The sequence below is a fragment of the Papio anubis genome, chromosome 16 (assembly GCF_008728515.1).
Source record: "Papio anubis isolate 15944 chromosome 16, Panubis1.0, whole genome shotgun sequence".
NCBI classification, from domain to species: domain Eukaryota; kingdom Metazoa; phylum Chordata; class Mammalia; order Primates; family Cercopithecidae; genus Papio; species Papio anubis.
The window spans coordinates 26,545,096-26,561,531 of NC_044991.1; the positions used below are offsets into that span (position 1 = coordinate 26,545,096).

The 16,436-nt window shown below is 38.6% G+C and overlaps 1 protein-coding gene across 7 annotated transcripts in view; it reads right to left on the reverse strand.

Annotated features, from left to right (window-relative positions):
* The window catches only part of SPECC1L (sperm antigen with calponin homology and coiled-coil domains 1 like), a 145,103-nt gene that overhangs the window by 29,595 nt on the left and 99,072 nt on the right, over window positions 1-16,436 (reverse strand). For all 7 annotated transcript variants that reach the window (XM_003905319.4, XM_009216921.2, XM_003905320.3 and 4 more), the window contains one exon: window positions 15,937-16,039. In XM_003905319.4, coding sequence (XP_003905368.1) covers window positions 15,937-16,039 — 103 coding nt within the window. The remainder of the gene's footprint in view (window positions 1-15,936; window positions 16,040-16,436) is intronic.

Here is a 16,436-nt window from a genome sequence, read left to right on the forward strand (position 1 = left end):
GCTCAAGCCTGGCAGGTTAAGGCTGCAGTGAGCTGTGACTGTACTACTGCATTCTAGCCTGGTGACATGGTGAGACTCTGTCTCAAAAAAACAAAACAAACAAAACTCTACACAAGTGTTCACAGTAGCATTATTTTTAATAGGTCAAAGCCCAAAGTGGAAATGTCCATCAGCTGATCAGCAAAACGTGGTATATATCCACACAATAAAATATCATTCAGCTGGCCGGGCGCAGTGGCTCATGCCTGTAATTCCAGCACTTTGGGAGGCTGAGGTGGGTGGATTACCCAAGGTCAGGAGTTCGAGACCAGCCTGGCCAACATGGTGAAACCCTGTCTCTACTGAAAATACAAAAAAATTAGCTGGGTGTGGTGGCAGGCGCCTGTAATCCCAGCTACTCGGGAGGCTGAAGCAGGAGAATCGCTTGAATCCAGGAGGCGAAGGTTGCAGTGAGCCAAGATCGTGCCATTGGCTCTCCAGCCTGGGTGATAAGAGTGAAACTCTGTCCCCCCTCCACCAAAAAAAAAATCAGTTATAGAAAAGAGTGAAGTACTAACACATGCCACGTGGAAGAACCTCAAAAATATGGTACATGAAAGACTCCAATGACAAAAGACCACAAATGATTCCAGTTATGTGAAATGTCTGGGACAGGCAAACCCATGGTGGCTGCCTAGGGCTGTGAGGTGGTGAGAATATTCTAAAATTTATTGTGATGATGGTTATACAACTAATTATGTGCATATACTAAAAATCACTGAACTGTCCAACTTGGTGAGTTGTATGGTATGGGAGTTATAAAAAAAATAACACAACTAAATCCGAGAAACTCAACTCTCAGAAAATAACTTTATAAGACATCTGTGGTAGGCCCATAAGCTGTTGATGTCTTAATCTCTGGAACCTATGAACATGTTTATTTACATGGCAAGAGAGTTTGCAGATGTGATTAAGAATTTTCAGGAGAGGAAGATGAGGCTGAATTGTCCAGGTGGACCCAATCAAATCACACAAGGCCTTAAAAGCAGGTAACTTATGGTCAGAGTGATGCAATGTGATGACTTGACCAGTTGTTGTTGGCTTTGAAGATGGAGGAAGGGGTCACAAGCCAAGAAACATGGTTGCCTCTATAAGCTGGAAAAGGCAAGGAAATAGATTCTCCCCTAAAGCCTTGAGAAAAGAATCTGCTGACACCTTGATTTTAGTCCAGTAAGAGCCATGTTGGACTTCTAACCAACACAACTCTAAGATGAAAAACATGTGTTGTTTTAGCTACTACATTTGTAGTAATTTCAATAGTAATAGAAAACGAATACAGTATTAGAAATTATTTGTTTTATATAGAAAAGAAAATGAAATCTAATGAATCTTAATAAATCATCTGGAATAAATGAAGAAGTATAAAATATCAGAAACATGTGACATAAAAACCTCAAAACCACAGATAATTGGGGAGACAACATTCCTGACAATACCCAAAAAATTTTTTCCCTTAATTTTTGCTCAGTATACACGAAGCACCCAAATGATAAGTAAAGCTAAAAGAATTTTCACAAAGTGAATATACCATGTAGCCGCCTCCCCCAAATCAAGATACAGAATGTAATCAGAATCCCAGAAAGGATCCCTCGATTTCCCTAAATATAACCACTATTCTGACATCATAATAGATTAATCTCACCACTGTTTTGGTTTCATTTAAATGGAATCATAGTTTAGACTCCTGTGCATCTGGCTGCTTCTGCTCAATATTACATGTGTGAGATTCATCCATGCTGCTGCATGTTGCAACAGTTTGTTCTTTTTTTTTTTTGGCTTGTTTTGTAGTACCTTATATATCACAATTCATTTATCCATTCATGTCTTGATGATTATTTGGGTTGTTTCCAGCTTTTGATTCTTATGGAGACTATTCAACTTCAGCAGATACTGCCAAAGTTTTCCAAACTGGCTAGAACAGTTTAGAGCCCTATCAGCGGGTGCAAGTGTTCTTGTTTCTCTGCTTCCTTGCCAACACTTGGTATTATCAGCTTTTTAAATCAGGCATTCTATGTCTAATCTGCTGCAGGCATAGCAAAGCCTAGCTATAATTTATTTTTTAAATGCTAACAAAAATTTGATCCTGAGGGCCAGGTGCAGTGGCTCACGCCTGTAATCCCAGCACTTTCGGAGGCCGAGGCGGGCCTATCATGAGGTCAGGAGATAAAGACCATCCTGGCTAACATGGTAAACCCAGTCTCTACTAAAAATACAAAAAAAAATTAGCTGGGAATGGTGGTGGGCGCCTGTAGTCCCAGCTACTTAGAAGGCTGAGGCAGAAGAATGGCATGAATCCAGAAGGCGGACCTTGCAGTAAGCCAAGATAGCGCCACTGCATTCCAGCCTGGGCAACAGAGCGAGACTCCATCTCCAAAAAAAAAAAAAAACAAACTAGATCCTGAAATTTTTTTGCTTCCTATTCTCATATTTTACATGCATCTTTGTTAGTATTTCTTATATCATACTCATGTCTGGAAATAGAATTTTATTTCTTTCTTTCCAATTGTTATTCCTCTGACCTCTCTTTCTGCCTTACTGCCCTGATTAGAACTTTATTTTTTAATTTTTTGTAGAGATGGGGGTCTCACTATGTTGCCCAGGCAAGTCTCAAACTCTTGGCATCAAGGGATCCTCCTGCCTCAGGCTCCCAATAGAGCTTTACATATAACACTGAATAGAAGCGATGAGAGCAGGGTCTTGTCTCTTTCCTCATCTCTGGAAGAAAGCTTTCAATAAGTCACCATTAAGCTTAATGTTCACTATAAATATTATTTTTTGTAGATGCCCTTTATCATCTTTTTAAAAGTCCCTTTATTCCCAGTTTGTTAGAAATTTTTCTTTTTTTTTTTTTTTTTTTGAGACGGAGTCTTGCTCTGTCACCCAGGCTGGAGTGCAGTGGCCGGATCTCAGCTCACTGCAAGCTCCTCCTCTCGGGTTCACGCCATTCTCCTGCCTCAGCCTCCCAAGTAGCTGGGACTACAGGCACCCGCCACTTCGCCCGGCTAGTTTTTTTGTATTTTTTAGTAGAGACGGGGTTTCACCGTATTAGCCAGGATGGTCTCGATCTCCTGACCTCATGATCCGCCCGTCTCGGCCTCCCAAAGTGCTGGGATTACAGGCTTGAGCCACCGCGCCCGGCCTGTTAGAAATTTTTCTGTGGGGCTTTTTTTTTTTTTTTGAAACGAATAAACAGGACTTAAATTTTATCAAATGCTTTTGTTCATTTGATTAGATCACATTTTCCCGTCCATTTTGATAACTTACTCTGAAGGACTTTAATTCACTGAAATCTTTTGAGAGTGCATGTGGCCAATTTTGATGAATATACTGTGGCCAATTAGAAGGAATGTGCAATCCACTGTTGTCTGGTGCAGTGTTTTATAGATCAGTCAGGACAAAGTAGTTAATAGCATTACTTACATCTTCTATAGCTCCACTAAATTTCATTTGCTTTTTCTATTAGTTAATGAGAGAAGTGTGTTAAAATCTCCAAATATGCCTATTGCGCCTTTTAGTTCTATCAGTTTTCCTTTATATTCTCTGGGGCTATGTTACCTGATACATAGGAATTTATGATGTGCTCTAAGTGCCTATAAAGTCTTACTGGGCAGCATGAAGTCTTCCAATGTTGTTTTCTAAGAGTGCCTTGGCTATTGTTGTTGTTTTAATCCTTTGTCATTACCGACAATCTCTATCTCTAGCAATATTTCTTTCTGAGAAATGATGCTTTGAAATTAGTATAGCTCTTCCAGCAGTCCTTTGGTTAGTGCTTGCATAGTACATCTTTTCCAACTCTTTTACTTTCAGTCTTTCCATTTAAAGTGAGTCTCTTGTACACAAATCATGGTTGGGTCTATTGTTTTTAATCTGAAAATCTTTGTCTTTTAACTGGAATATTCAGCCTATTTACCTATAATGTGATTTTTACATATTTGGGTTTACATCTATTACTATATCCTTAGTTCTTTGTTCCTTTTCTCTCCTTTCCTGCCTTATTTTGGATGAATCAAGTATTAATATTCTATTTATCTTCTATTAGCCTCTTATTTTCCATTCTTTTATTACTTTGTTAATATGTGATGTTAAATATTATAGTAGCCACAATGAAAAAGTCAAAACTATATATAAATATATTTTATCAAATATATTAAAATATGATCATTTTGACATGTAATCAGTATTTTTTAAATGAGGTATTTTACATTCTTTTTTTCTATATTAAGTCTTCTAAGTCTTCAAAATCTAGTGTTTTATAATCACAGCACATCTCAATTCAGAATAGCCACATTTTAAGTTCTCAAAAACTCCATGCAGCCAATGTCAACTGTAGTAGAGTGTAGCCCTAGAGATTTACAGTGTGCAGCCCTTTACTTATGCAGTCTATGACAAATTAATTTCCTAACCTTCTGAACAATTCAAAGACCTTGCAACACCTTAATTACATTTACTGTCCCCCTCCTAACTTTTGAACCATTTTATCTTAAATTTTCAACCTACATATATCTTTAAACAAGATATTTTTATTACACTGCAGTCAATATTCATATATATTTACCTTCACATTTACTCTTCCACTGTTCTTTATTCCTTCCTGAAATTTTGTTTCCCTATGGGATTATTTTCTTTCTGCTACAAGAACTTCCTTTTTCTTTCAGAATGGGCCTGACAAATCTTCTTTTTGTTATCTATTGAGAAATCGGCTGTCAATCTTATTATTCCTCTTAACCTAATATCTTTTTTCTCTAGCAATTAAAGATTTTTTTCACTGTCCTTGACTTTTAGCACTTTATTATGACACTCCGAGCCCTCTCTTTTCTCTTAGTATAACCCAACTGTATGTGTCTTAACCCTTCTATTATGTCCCTTGTCTCCATTACACTACGTTTTTTTCATCCTTTCATTTCTCGGTGCTTCACTGTGGATATTTCTTACTGATCAATCCTCTAATTCACAAATCTTCTCTGTGTTGAGTAGTTGTGAAACACATGTATGGGAGTTCCTAACTCAAGCTAATGTATTTTTTGGTCCTAAAATTTTCACTTGGCCAGGCGCGGTGGCTCACGCCTGTAATCCCAGCACTTTGGGAGGCCCAGGTGGGCAGATCACCTGAGGTCAGGAGTTAAGAGACCAGCCTGGCCAACATGGCAAAACCTCATCTCAACTAAAAATACAAAAAAAAAAAAAATTAGCCAGGCATAGTGGTGGGTGCCTGTAATCCCAGCTACTCAGGAGGCTAAGGCAGGAGAATCACTTGAACCTGGGCGGCGGAGGTTGCAATGAGCCGAGATCGCACCATTGTACTCAGGCAACAAGAACAAAACTCTGTCTCAAAAAATAAAATCAAAAAATAAAATAAAATTTTCATTTGATTCTATTTTACAGATTCCAGTTCTCCGGTAAAACTCTCTCTCTTCATCTGTTTCCTTAAACTCATAAATTGGTTATTTAAAAAACCTATCTAAGAGTTTCAATATCTGGATCACCTCTTCTTTTCCTGTTACTCATTCTTTCTCTTGATTTTCATTCATTTGATCCTGCTTATTGGCATGCCTGGTATTTTTATTAATTAATTAATTATAGAGACAGGGTCTCACTATGTTGGCCAGGTTGGTCTTGAACTCTTGGCCTCTAGTAATCCTCCCACCTTGGCTTCCCAAAGTGCTAGGATTACAGGCATGAGCCACTGTGCCTAGTCATGCCTGGTATTTTGATGGAATGCAGGATACCATGTTTCAAAGAGTATAGAGGCTAAGTTTCTCCTGGCAGGTAACTAGAATAAGGGCTGATCACCTCATCCAATCAAAATTTTGAAGTTGGATTTCAAGCTGATACCTTCTGGTCAACCTTTATTTGTAGGACATAATTCTTTTGAGGTCTCAACCGAAGGCCTGGAATATTTCCCATTGCCATTCCTCTTTGGCTGGCCTTGAAATCTAATTTTTTTTGTCTACCTACTCCTATAAGAAGAAAAACTGTGCTTAAGTTTTTTAGGCTTTGGTAATAGCTCTCTACTGAATTTCTCCTTCTGAATTTGAAAAATACCTTAACAGCAAAAGCTAAGTCAAATGTTGAGTTAACTATCCTCTTTCTCTCTCTTTCTCTTTATTTTCCCAAAGAGATGGGGTCTCACTCTGTTGGTCCAGGCTGGAGTGCAGTGGTGTGATCAATGCTCACTGTAACCTTGAACTGCTGGGCTCAAGCAATCCTCCTGCCTCAGCCTCCTGAGTAGCTGGGACTATAGGCATATGCCACCATGTTGGCTGAGTTCATTACTCTTTTTTTTTTTTTGAGACGGAGTCTCGCTCTGTCGCCCAGGCTAGAGTGCAGTGGCGTGATCTCGGCTCACTGCAACCTCTGCCTCCAGGCTCATGCCATTCTCCTGCCTCAGCCTCCCAGATAGCTGGGACTACAGGCGCCCGCCACTATGCCCAGCTAATTTTTTGTATTTTTAGTAGAGATGGGGTTTCACTGTGTTAGCCAGGATGGTCTCGATCTCCTGACCTCGTGATCCGCCCACCTCGGCTTCTCAAAGTGCTGTTATTACATGTGTGGGCCACCACACCCGGCCTCATTACTCTTGAGGTTGTCTTTTTCCTGGGATCTCGGACCCTCAACATCTTGGGTGCCTTAGAATCCCTCAATTCAAATTTTAGTCCTGCTACTCAGTGATTCTGAAAAAAACACTGGACCACTGCTTTGTCTGGCCTCTATCCCATGTGAAGAGTTAGCCACCGCCCTAAGGGAAAAAAGCAGGGGTAAATATGGGCTCTGACTCAATAGAATTTTTCTCTACAATTTTGGCTCCTGCCAAATTTGACCTGGCTGCCTTGGTTACTCCCCAATGCCTTCAAAGATATTTATTTTTGTATTTTAAACAGTTTTTACAGTAGCCTCATCAGAGATTTGGTCTGATATTCTTTTATAACCATAAACAAAAGTTTTACTTTACTAAATTTTAATTACTCATATTTTTTTTACTGACTAGTCTATAAACTTCCTGAGAATAGAAACTACTTGTTTTCTATAACTTCTGTTTAAACACTCAGCACACTATCTGACACAGAACTTACTATTTGATAAATTATTAGCTTTTTTTTTTTTTTTTTGAGACAGAGTCTCACTCTGTTGCTCAGAGTGGAGTGCGGTGGCGTGATCTTGGCTCACTGCAAGCTCCGCCTCCTGGTTTTATGCCATTCTCCTGCCTCAGCCTCCTGAGTAGCTGGGACTACAGGTGCCCGCCACCATGCCCGGCTAATTTTTTGTATTTTTAGTAGAGATGGGGTTTCATTATCTTAGCCATGATGGTCTTGATCTCCTGAACTTGTGATACGCCTGCCTTGGCCTCCCAAAGTGCTGGGATTACAGGCATGAGCCACCGTGCCTGGCCAATTATTAGCTTTTATATTAGGAAAAAGAGCTTAGAATGCAAGTAAAGCATAACACATAAATATATGCCTGCTAAACCCATTCCAGCCCATTAATTCTTTTAATTCTACTTATCTCCAGTAAGAAATATCTAATCTTTTCTTCAGTGGCCCACATATTAATGAAGTACATCCCCCAATAAAACTGTATTCTCAATGTTAATCTGAGATTAAATTACTTCAGGCAGTACTAAAATATTTTGTTCATTTATTACAACTATTTTGTACTAGATTAAGTGATTTCATTATTCTTTAGATTTAACCAATCCATTTCTAGGTCCAGCATTTAATCAGAAAACAATGAGATTTTTCATTCAAAATAAAGGTCTCAAATCAACCTTTAGGGGCAGCTTGATTACATTCAGTTAGGGTTTTCCAGAGCAAGAAAACAGTGATGCAACACAAGCTCTTAGATATAAAATCTAAAACCAAAGAAAAGTTTACTGAAAGTATAAATAGTTTCCCTATTCCAGTTGGTTATTCTTGTATTATCAACCTTGTACCATCAACCCCTAAAGACAACAGCTAAAAAAATTAAAAGTGGTTGTCTCTGAACAGCAGAAATTTTAGAGATAAGGAAATAGGGAATTGGATTACCACTTCTCATGATAAGCTCTTAAAAATTATTAGAGTTAGTCCCATATTTAAATTAAAAACATAATTGTGTATAAACACAGGCACTGATTTTTAAAAAAGAGAAAAAAAAGAAAGACGCAACCCTTAAAGCAATAATACTGAAAGCTGGTTACATAATGCCCTGGACTCACAAGATACCCTTGAGGCAGCCATTTATCCTTGTGGGGGTTTCAGTCCCAGATCTGTAAACCTGATAATAAACCAGAACGCCAAGACATTTTCAACATGAATATTCTACTATTCTAAAGCTTCAATGTATGATAAATGGCAGGGCACAAGTTAAAAGAGAAAAATGTATTTGTTAAATAAAAGCTAAACTCATCAGGGCTTGTTTTGTAATGGATGCTTAATGAAATTACAGTGATCAGCACAGTAATTTTAGGGTGACTCTTAAGAGAGTTAACGAAAGATGATATGGGTATTAGGGAATCTATCTCCGTTGATTAGATGGCTTCTTCATAAAGCACGCACGTTCCAAGCATTAATGATCCATCTGGGGCCTCTGGGAGCAGTATGTGCTAAGTGTCACGTAACAGCTTCTGCTCTCATAAACCAGTCAAGTGTCACAACCTGCTCTTTTCTGCAGACTGTGAGTAGTCAGAGACCAAAGTACTGAACCAAAACTGCTGGCTCCAAAGGATGGGCATGATCGTCCATTTATAGCTAGACAGGGAAAGGGCACTGGCACTTCTTACACGATTCTTGACAAATTAAGAGCACTATTAGATATGGCTTTCAGTTTTAAAAGATTATGCATTTCAAACCAGGTGCAGTGGCTCATGCCTTTAATCCCAGCACTTTGGGAGACTGAGGAGGGCGGATCACTTGAGGTCAGGAGTTCGAGACCAGCCTGGTAAACATGGTGAAACCCCATCTATACTAAGAATACAAAAATTAACTGGGCATGGTGGCAGGCGCCTGTAATCCCAGTTACTGTGGAGACTGAGGCAGGAGAATTGCTTGAACCCAGGAGATGGAGGCTGCAGTGAGCCGAGATTGTGCCATTGCACTTCAGCCTGGGTGACAGAGTAAGACTCCATATCAAAAACAAACAAACAAACAAACAAAAAGATTATGCATTTCAGGCTGTCCAATTTTAATTTACAGATCTTGAAATGAAAGAACCAGTATCCTCTTTGCTTCTAAAGGGAAGGAACAGATAGATATCTGTCTCACAGGAAACAAAAGCCAACTGCCTCCCACAAGCCATACATATGTGTCATCAAAGTGTCCATAGGAAGTAAGAAAGCAGAGAATTGGGTTTGTAGCAAAGACTGTCAAGTGTACAAAAAGAATTTTCCTTATGTATGAGGATATCCTATATCATATTTCCCCCTGCATTTTAAGTACCAAATGGAAAAAACTTCAAATTATTAATTGATTTGTGTATATATATATTTCTCTCTATATATTAAGGTAAATATAGAAGAACCCAAGAGGCATGGAATAATTGACTTAATGTTTGAATTATCTCCATTTAATCAACTTGATCCATGGGAAAGTTCTATAATCAAAGAGGGAGTAAAATTTTTTTTTTTTTCAGAGACAGGGTCTTGCTCTGTCATCCAGGCAGAAGTGCAGTGGCGTGATAATCGCTCACAGTAGCCTCAACTTCCTGGCTCAAGTAATCCCCCTGCCTCAGCCCTCCAAGTAGCTCGGATGAGGTGGGAGGATTGCTACCATGCCTGGTGATTTTTTTTAAAATTTTAGTAGAGAGAAGATCTCACTATGCTGCCCAGGCTGGTCTCAAAGCACAAGTGATCCTTCAAGGGGAAGTAATTTACAATGTTCTAAAATTACTTAAGTTATTGTCTGTCTAGCAAAATGTAAAACTTAGGTTATATGAAGACACCTAACAGCATGGAAGAAAATACAGACACACTTTAGATGGTACTTCATCTTCTTGTGCTTCATGGATACTGTGTTTTTTACAAATTAAAGATTTGTGGCAACCCTGTATCATATAAGTCTGTTGGTACCATTTTGCCAACAGTATGTGCTCACTTCAGTGTCTCTGGGTCAAATTTGGTAATTCTTGCAATATTTTAAACTTTCTCATTATTATTATAACTGTTACCAGTGGTCTTTGATGTTACTATAGTAATTGTTTTCGGGTGCCATGAACTGTGCCCATATAAGACAGTGAACTTAATCTATAAAGTTCTGTGTGTTCTGAATGATCCACTGACTAGTTATTCTGTCTCTCTCCCTCTCTTTGGGCTTCCCTATTCCTTGAGACATAAAAATATTAAAATTAGGCCAATTAATAACTCTACAATGGCCTCTAAGTGTTCAAGTAAAAGGAAGACTTGCACATCTTTCACTTTAAATCAAAATCTAGAAATGCTTAAGCTAATTGAGAAAGGCATGGCAAAAGCCACATGGCTGAAAAGCTAGGCCTCTTGTGCCAGTTAGCCACGTTGTGAATGCAGAGGAAAAGTTCTTGAAGGAAATTAAAAGTGCTACACCAGTGAATATACAAATGATAAGACAGCAAAACAGCCTTATTGATGATATGAAGAAAGTTTTCATGCTTTGAATGAAAGATCAAACGAGCTACAACATTCCCTTAAGCCAAATCTGAATCCACAGCAAGGCCCTAATTCTTCAATTCTATGAATGCTGAGATTGGTGACGAAGCTGCAGAAGAAAAGTTTGAAGCTAGCAGAGGTTGGCTCATGATATTGAAGGAAAGAAGCCATCTCCATAACATACAAGTGCAACGTGAAGCAGCAAGTGCTGATACAGAAGCTGCAGAAAGCTACCCAGAAGATCTAGCTAAGATCACTGATGACGGTGGCCACACTAAACGACAATTTTCAATGTGGATAAAACAACCTTCTATTAAAAGAAGATGACATCTGAAACTTTCATAGCTACAGAGGAGAAGTCAATGCTTGGCTTCAAAGCTTCAAAGGACAGGCTGTCTCTGTCATTAGGGGCTAAGCAGCTGGTGACTTTAAGTGGAAGCCAATGCTCATTTACCAGTTCCACAATCCTAGGGCCCTTAAGAGTTACGCTACATCTACTCTGCCTGTGCTCTGTAAATGGAACAACAAAGCCTGGATGACAGCACATCTGCTGACAGCACAGTTTACTGAACATTTTAAGCCCACTGTTCCTTTCAAAATATTACTGCTCATTGACAATGTAACCAGTTAATCAGGAGCTCTAGCAATGATACAAGGAGATTCATGTTGTTTTCCTGTCTGCTAATACAACATCCATTCTGCCGCTCACAGATCAAGGAGTGGGTTTAAAATTAAAATGTTCAATAAACTATGGGGTCTTGCCTCTTCAAGCCAAGATCATGGACTTTAACCAAATGACAAAGGGGAAACAAATGAAGCAGCTTAAAGATAAGTAACAAGATCAATTTCAAAAACACTTTGGTAGTAGGCTAGAAGATGGACAAGAAGATGAGAAAACTACTTATGTCCATGTAAAAATTTGTTGTACACAAATGTCTACAACAAACCAGGCAGGGTGGGATGTGCCTGTAGATCCAGTTACTTGGGAGGCTAAGGTGGGAAGATCACTTGAGACCAGCCTGGGAAACATAGTGAGACCTCATGTCAAAAAAAAAAAAAAAGTTCATAACAGTGGCATATATAGTAACTCCCCCAAAAGTATAAGCAACACAAACACCATCTTGAACAGAAGAATGGATAAATATGTGGCATATCCATACAATGGAATATTGTTTGGCCACAAAAAGGAATGAAGTACTAGTATATGCTACAGCATGGATGAACCTTAAAAACATGATGCTAAGTGAAAGAAGTCAGTCACAGAGGACCACATATTGTGTGATTCCATTTATAAGAAATGTCCATAATAAAGAAATCTACAGGACAGAAAGTAAATTAGTGGTTGCCTGTAGTAAATAGAGAATGACTGTTAATGGGTATAGGATTTCTTGATGGAGTGGTAAAAATATCCTAAAACTGGTTGTGGTAATGGTTATACAACTCTGAATACACTTAAAAAAAAACCCCACTGAAATGTACATTTTAAGTGGATGAATTGTATCTTGTGTGGCATATCTCAATAAAAAATGTTCTTTCTTAAAAAAAAAAAACTAAGTGTGTAATTTTCATTTATGCTTCAGGTTTCAATTCTATAACCAACTTGAAACTGCCAGCATTCACGTTCCTGCCATTCAAAAAGCATGAGATTTTTCAGGCCTGAGTGTGGAAGTCTTTTTAGATTGAAGTTTTATGTTTGGCTTCTTTCATTTAGCATAAATTATTCAAAGTTCATCCAAGTTGCAGCACGTATCAAAATTTCAAATCCATGAACAAGAGATGTCTTTCCATTTATTTAGATTTTCTTTAATTTCTTTCAGCAATGTTTTGTATTTTTCAGTGTATTAGACTTGTGCCTCCTAATACCATATTATTAGAATAAAGGGAAAAAAACACATGATCATCTCACTAGACACTGTAAAAGCATTTGGTAAAATCCAGCAACCATTTATGACTTTAAAAAATTCAACAAACTAGGAATAAAAGGTAATTTTTTCAGTCTAAGAAAGGGTACCTATGAAAACCCACAGTTAGCTGGGCACAGTGGCTTATGCCTGTAATCCCAGCACTTTGGGAGGCCAAGGTGGGCAGATCACTTGAGGCCAGGAGTTCAAGACCAGCCTAGGCAATATGCAAAACTCCATCTTTAACTAATACAAAAACTAGCCAGGTGTGGTGGCACACACCTGTAATCCCAACTACTTGGGAGGCTGAGACATGAGAATCACTTGAACCTGGGAGCAGAGGTTGCAGTAAGCCAGTAACATACCACTGCACTCCAGCCTGGGTGACAGAGTGAGACTCTGTCTCAAAAAGAAGAAAAACCCACAGCTTTAACACTATACTTAACAGTGAAGACTGAAAGCTTTCCCCTTAAGATCAGGAACAAGAAAGAATATTCTTTATCACCATTTCTATTCAACATTTTTCTGCAAGTTCTAGCTAAGACAGACAAGAAAAAAGAAAGAAAAGGCATCCAGATAGGAGAAGTAGTAAAATGATCTCTATTTGCAGATGATGTGATTTATATCTAGATTTTTTTTAAGAGATGGGGTCTCACTATGTTGCCCAGTCTGCGTTCAAACTTCTGGGCTCAAGTGGTCCTCCCACGTCGACATCCTGAGTAGCTGGGACTACAGGTGTAGGCCATCACATCCAGTTTATATCTAGAAAACCTTTAAGAATTCACATAAAAACTTGGAACTAGTAAATCCAGAAAAGTTGCAAGATGAAAGATCAATATACAAAATTTGCTTGCATTTACAGTAACAGTAAATTAAAACATTTCCATTTATAGCAGCATCAGAAAGAATAAACTATTTAGGAATAATAGTGAGCCGAGATCGCACCACTGCACTCCAGCCTGGAAAACAGAATGAGACTCTGTCTCTAAATCAATCAATCAATCAATCAATCAATCCCTTTGAGAACTGCTTTCACTGCCTCCCATAAATTTTGGTATGCTGTGTTCATTTTTGTTCTCAGAGTATTTTCTAATTTCCCCTGTGATTAATTTTTTGACCCATTGGTTATTTAAAGTGTGTGCTTTAATTTTCACTTATTTTCCAATTTTCCTTCAGCTATTAATTTCTAATCTTTCATTGTGATCAGAAAAAAATGAAGAACATTTACATGCTTTCAATCTTTTTATTTATTTCATTTTGATCTTTGTAGACATAGGGCCTCCTGAGGCTGCCCAGGCTGGTCTCAAACTACTGGGCTCAAGTGATCCTCTCACCTTGGTCTCCCAAAATACTGGGACTACAGGTACGAGCCACCGCATCTGGCCGATTTCAGTCTTTTTAAATTTAATGAGACTAGTTTTATAACCTAACACACGGCCTAACCTGCAATCTTCCATGTGCACCTGAGAGAAGAATGTGTATTCTGCTATTATTGGGTGCAGTGTTGTATAATGTCTTTAGGTCTGCTTGGTACACAGTACTATTCAAGTCTTCTATTCCCTTGCTGGTTATCTATCTGGTCTTATCTCAATCATTTCTTTTTTTCCTTTTTGCAATGGAGTTTTATTATTGTGGTAAATAAACATAAATCATTTTAACCATCTTTAAGTATACGGTTCAGTGGCATTAAGTATATTCATATGATTGTGCTACCATCACCACCATCCATCTCCGGTACTTTTTTCATTTTGTAAAACTAAACTGTGTACCACCCTCTTTCTTTTTTCCCTCCCCCAGCCCCTGGCAACCATCATTCTACTTTTTGTCTCTATAAATATTACTAACTCTAGGTATTCCATATAATTGGAATCATGTAGTAGTAGTCCTTTTGTATATGGCTTGTTTCATTTAGCACAATGTCTTCAATGTGCATCGTGTCGTAGCATGTGTAAGAATGTCCTTCCTCTTTAAGGAAGAATGGTATTCCATTCTATCATATAACACAGGTTGTTGATCCATTCATCTATTGACGGACACTTGGGTTGCTTCCACTTTTTGGCTACTGTGAATAACACTGCCACAAAAATGGGTGTGCCTAAAATATTTCTCCAAATCTCTGCTTTCAATTCTTTTGGGTGTACACCCAGAAGTGGAATTGCCAGATCATAGGGTAATTGTTTACTTTTTTGAGGAATTGCCATACTATTTTCCACAGCAGTTACAACATTTTATAGGTCCCCTCCAACAAGGCATAAGCCTACCCATTTCTCTGCATCTTTGCCAACACCACTTATCTCCTTTGTTAGCCAGCGGAAACTGGCATGGAGATTCTTTTTTTAAAAATTATTTTCTCTTCTCTTTTTTACTTGCCACTGGCTTGAAGCTGAGACATGGAGAGTCTTAGTACATCCTCAATGATTATCATGGCTTTTCTGTACGTCCACTGCAATATGCTTGGCTCTTTAATCTTAAATGAGTTGAGGATCATCACTTAAAGTCATGTACAAATTCACCCAAAAGGGACCTGTTAATGGCAGATCTTCTTAATTAATCTGTTCCTCTACTATGTTATTACCTCTTTTGCATGAAATTTGTATACAAATGTTGTAGCTACACCGTTTATGCCATTTTGGTGAGATGAGATCTGATGTGAAGAGATCAGGAACACAGAACTCCATTCCCTTTTTGTGTTGTACTTCTGTGCATTTGTGCCAAAGTATGAAATGCAATCAAGAGCATCAGCTGCAAGCTGGGGAGAATCTCTGTAACTAATATTGTATGTGAGGACACTAGAAATCAAAATTGTATTTTTTAGCAGAATGGATGAATTCTACAGGTTTCTCCTTTGTATGGAGAATTAGAGTTCACTCTCCAAAGTTATATTTAATGTAACTTAAAAAAAGTATTTAACCCAGACTTAAATAAGAAAGTGCTACAACAGATGCGTAATACTGGAAGTACTGGGTGCTGTGGAAAGGTAACAAACTTACTTCATCCAAGTGATAGTCAAGTTATGGCTGGACTTTGAGAATGTGTTCCTAACATTTTGTATAGGACTCATCATTTCTTCTTGATCGGCTCACAGCAGCCTCTGCCTCCCAGGCTCAAGTGATCCTCCCACCTCAGCCTCTCAAGTAGCTAGGACTCCAGGCACACAACACCATGCCAGCTAATTATTATTTTTATTTTTGTAGAGACAGCGTTATGCCATGTTGCCTAGGCTTGAACCCCTGGGCACAACGGATCCACCCGCCTCAGCCTCCTAATGTGTTAGGATTATAGGTGTGATCCACCATGCCTGGTCAGGACTTATCATTTCTAATGTGTGACAGGTAGTAAGCTACGACACTCCAGCAGTTGATTTGGCAATTACTCTCACATGGGACAAAAGAATTATATGATTACCTGATAGCCTTCTGTTTTCTTCTGACACCACTTCAGCAAGGCGTTCCTCTTTGATCCTCCATATTCTCTGGCCAATGCTGAGAGAGGGTCTTTCCTTTCTTCTCTGAAAACAAGTAACCCAAAGTTGAAATATTTTTTGTTTGGGCACCACAATAAGAGAAAGTCTCAGTTTGCATTTTTAAACAGGAGAAATGTACATGGTAAGGCAATACAAAGGCAAGATATGTTTTTTCATACATTTGATTTTTAGTTTATGGCCCCATAGATGCACTATTGTCAGAATTCTCTGCTAACTGAAGAAAGGGACTCTATAATAATCACCCACATAGAAAGTGGCAAAGACAGTACAAAGTGCATTTAAAATTAATAAAATGCGCCGGGCACTGTGGCTCACGCCTATAATCCCAGCACTTTGGGAGCCTGAGGCAGAGAGATCACCTGAGGTCAGGAGTTCGAGATCAGCCTAGCCAACATGGTGAAACCCCATCTCTAATAAAAAT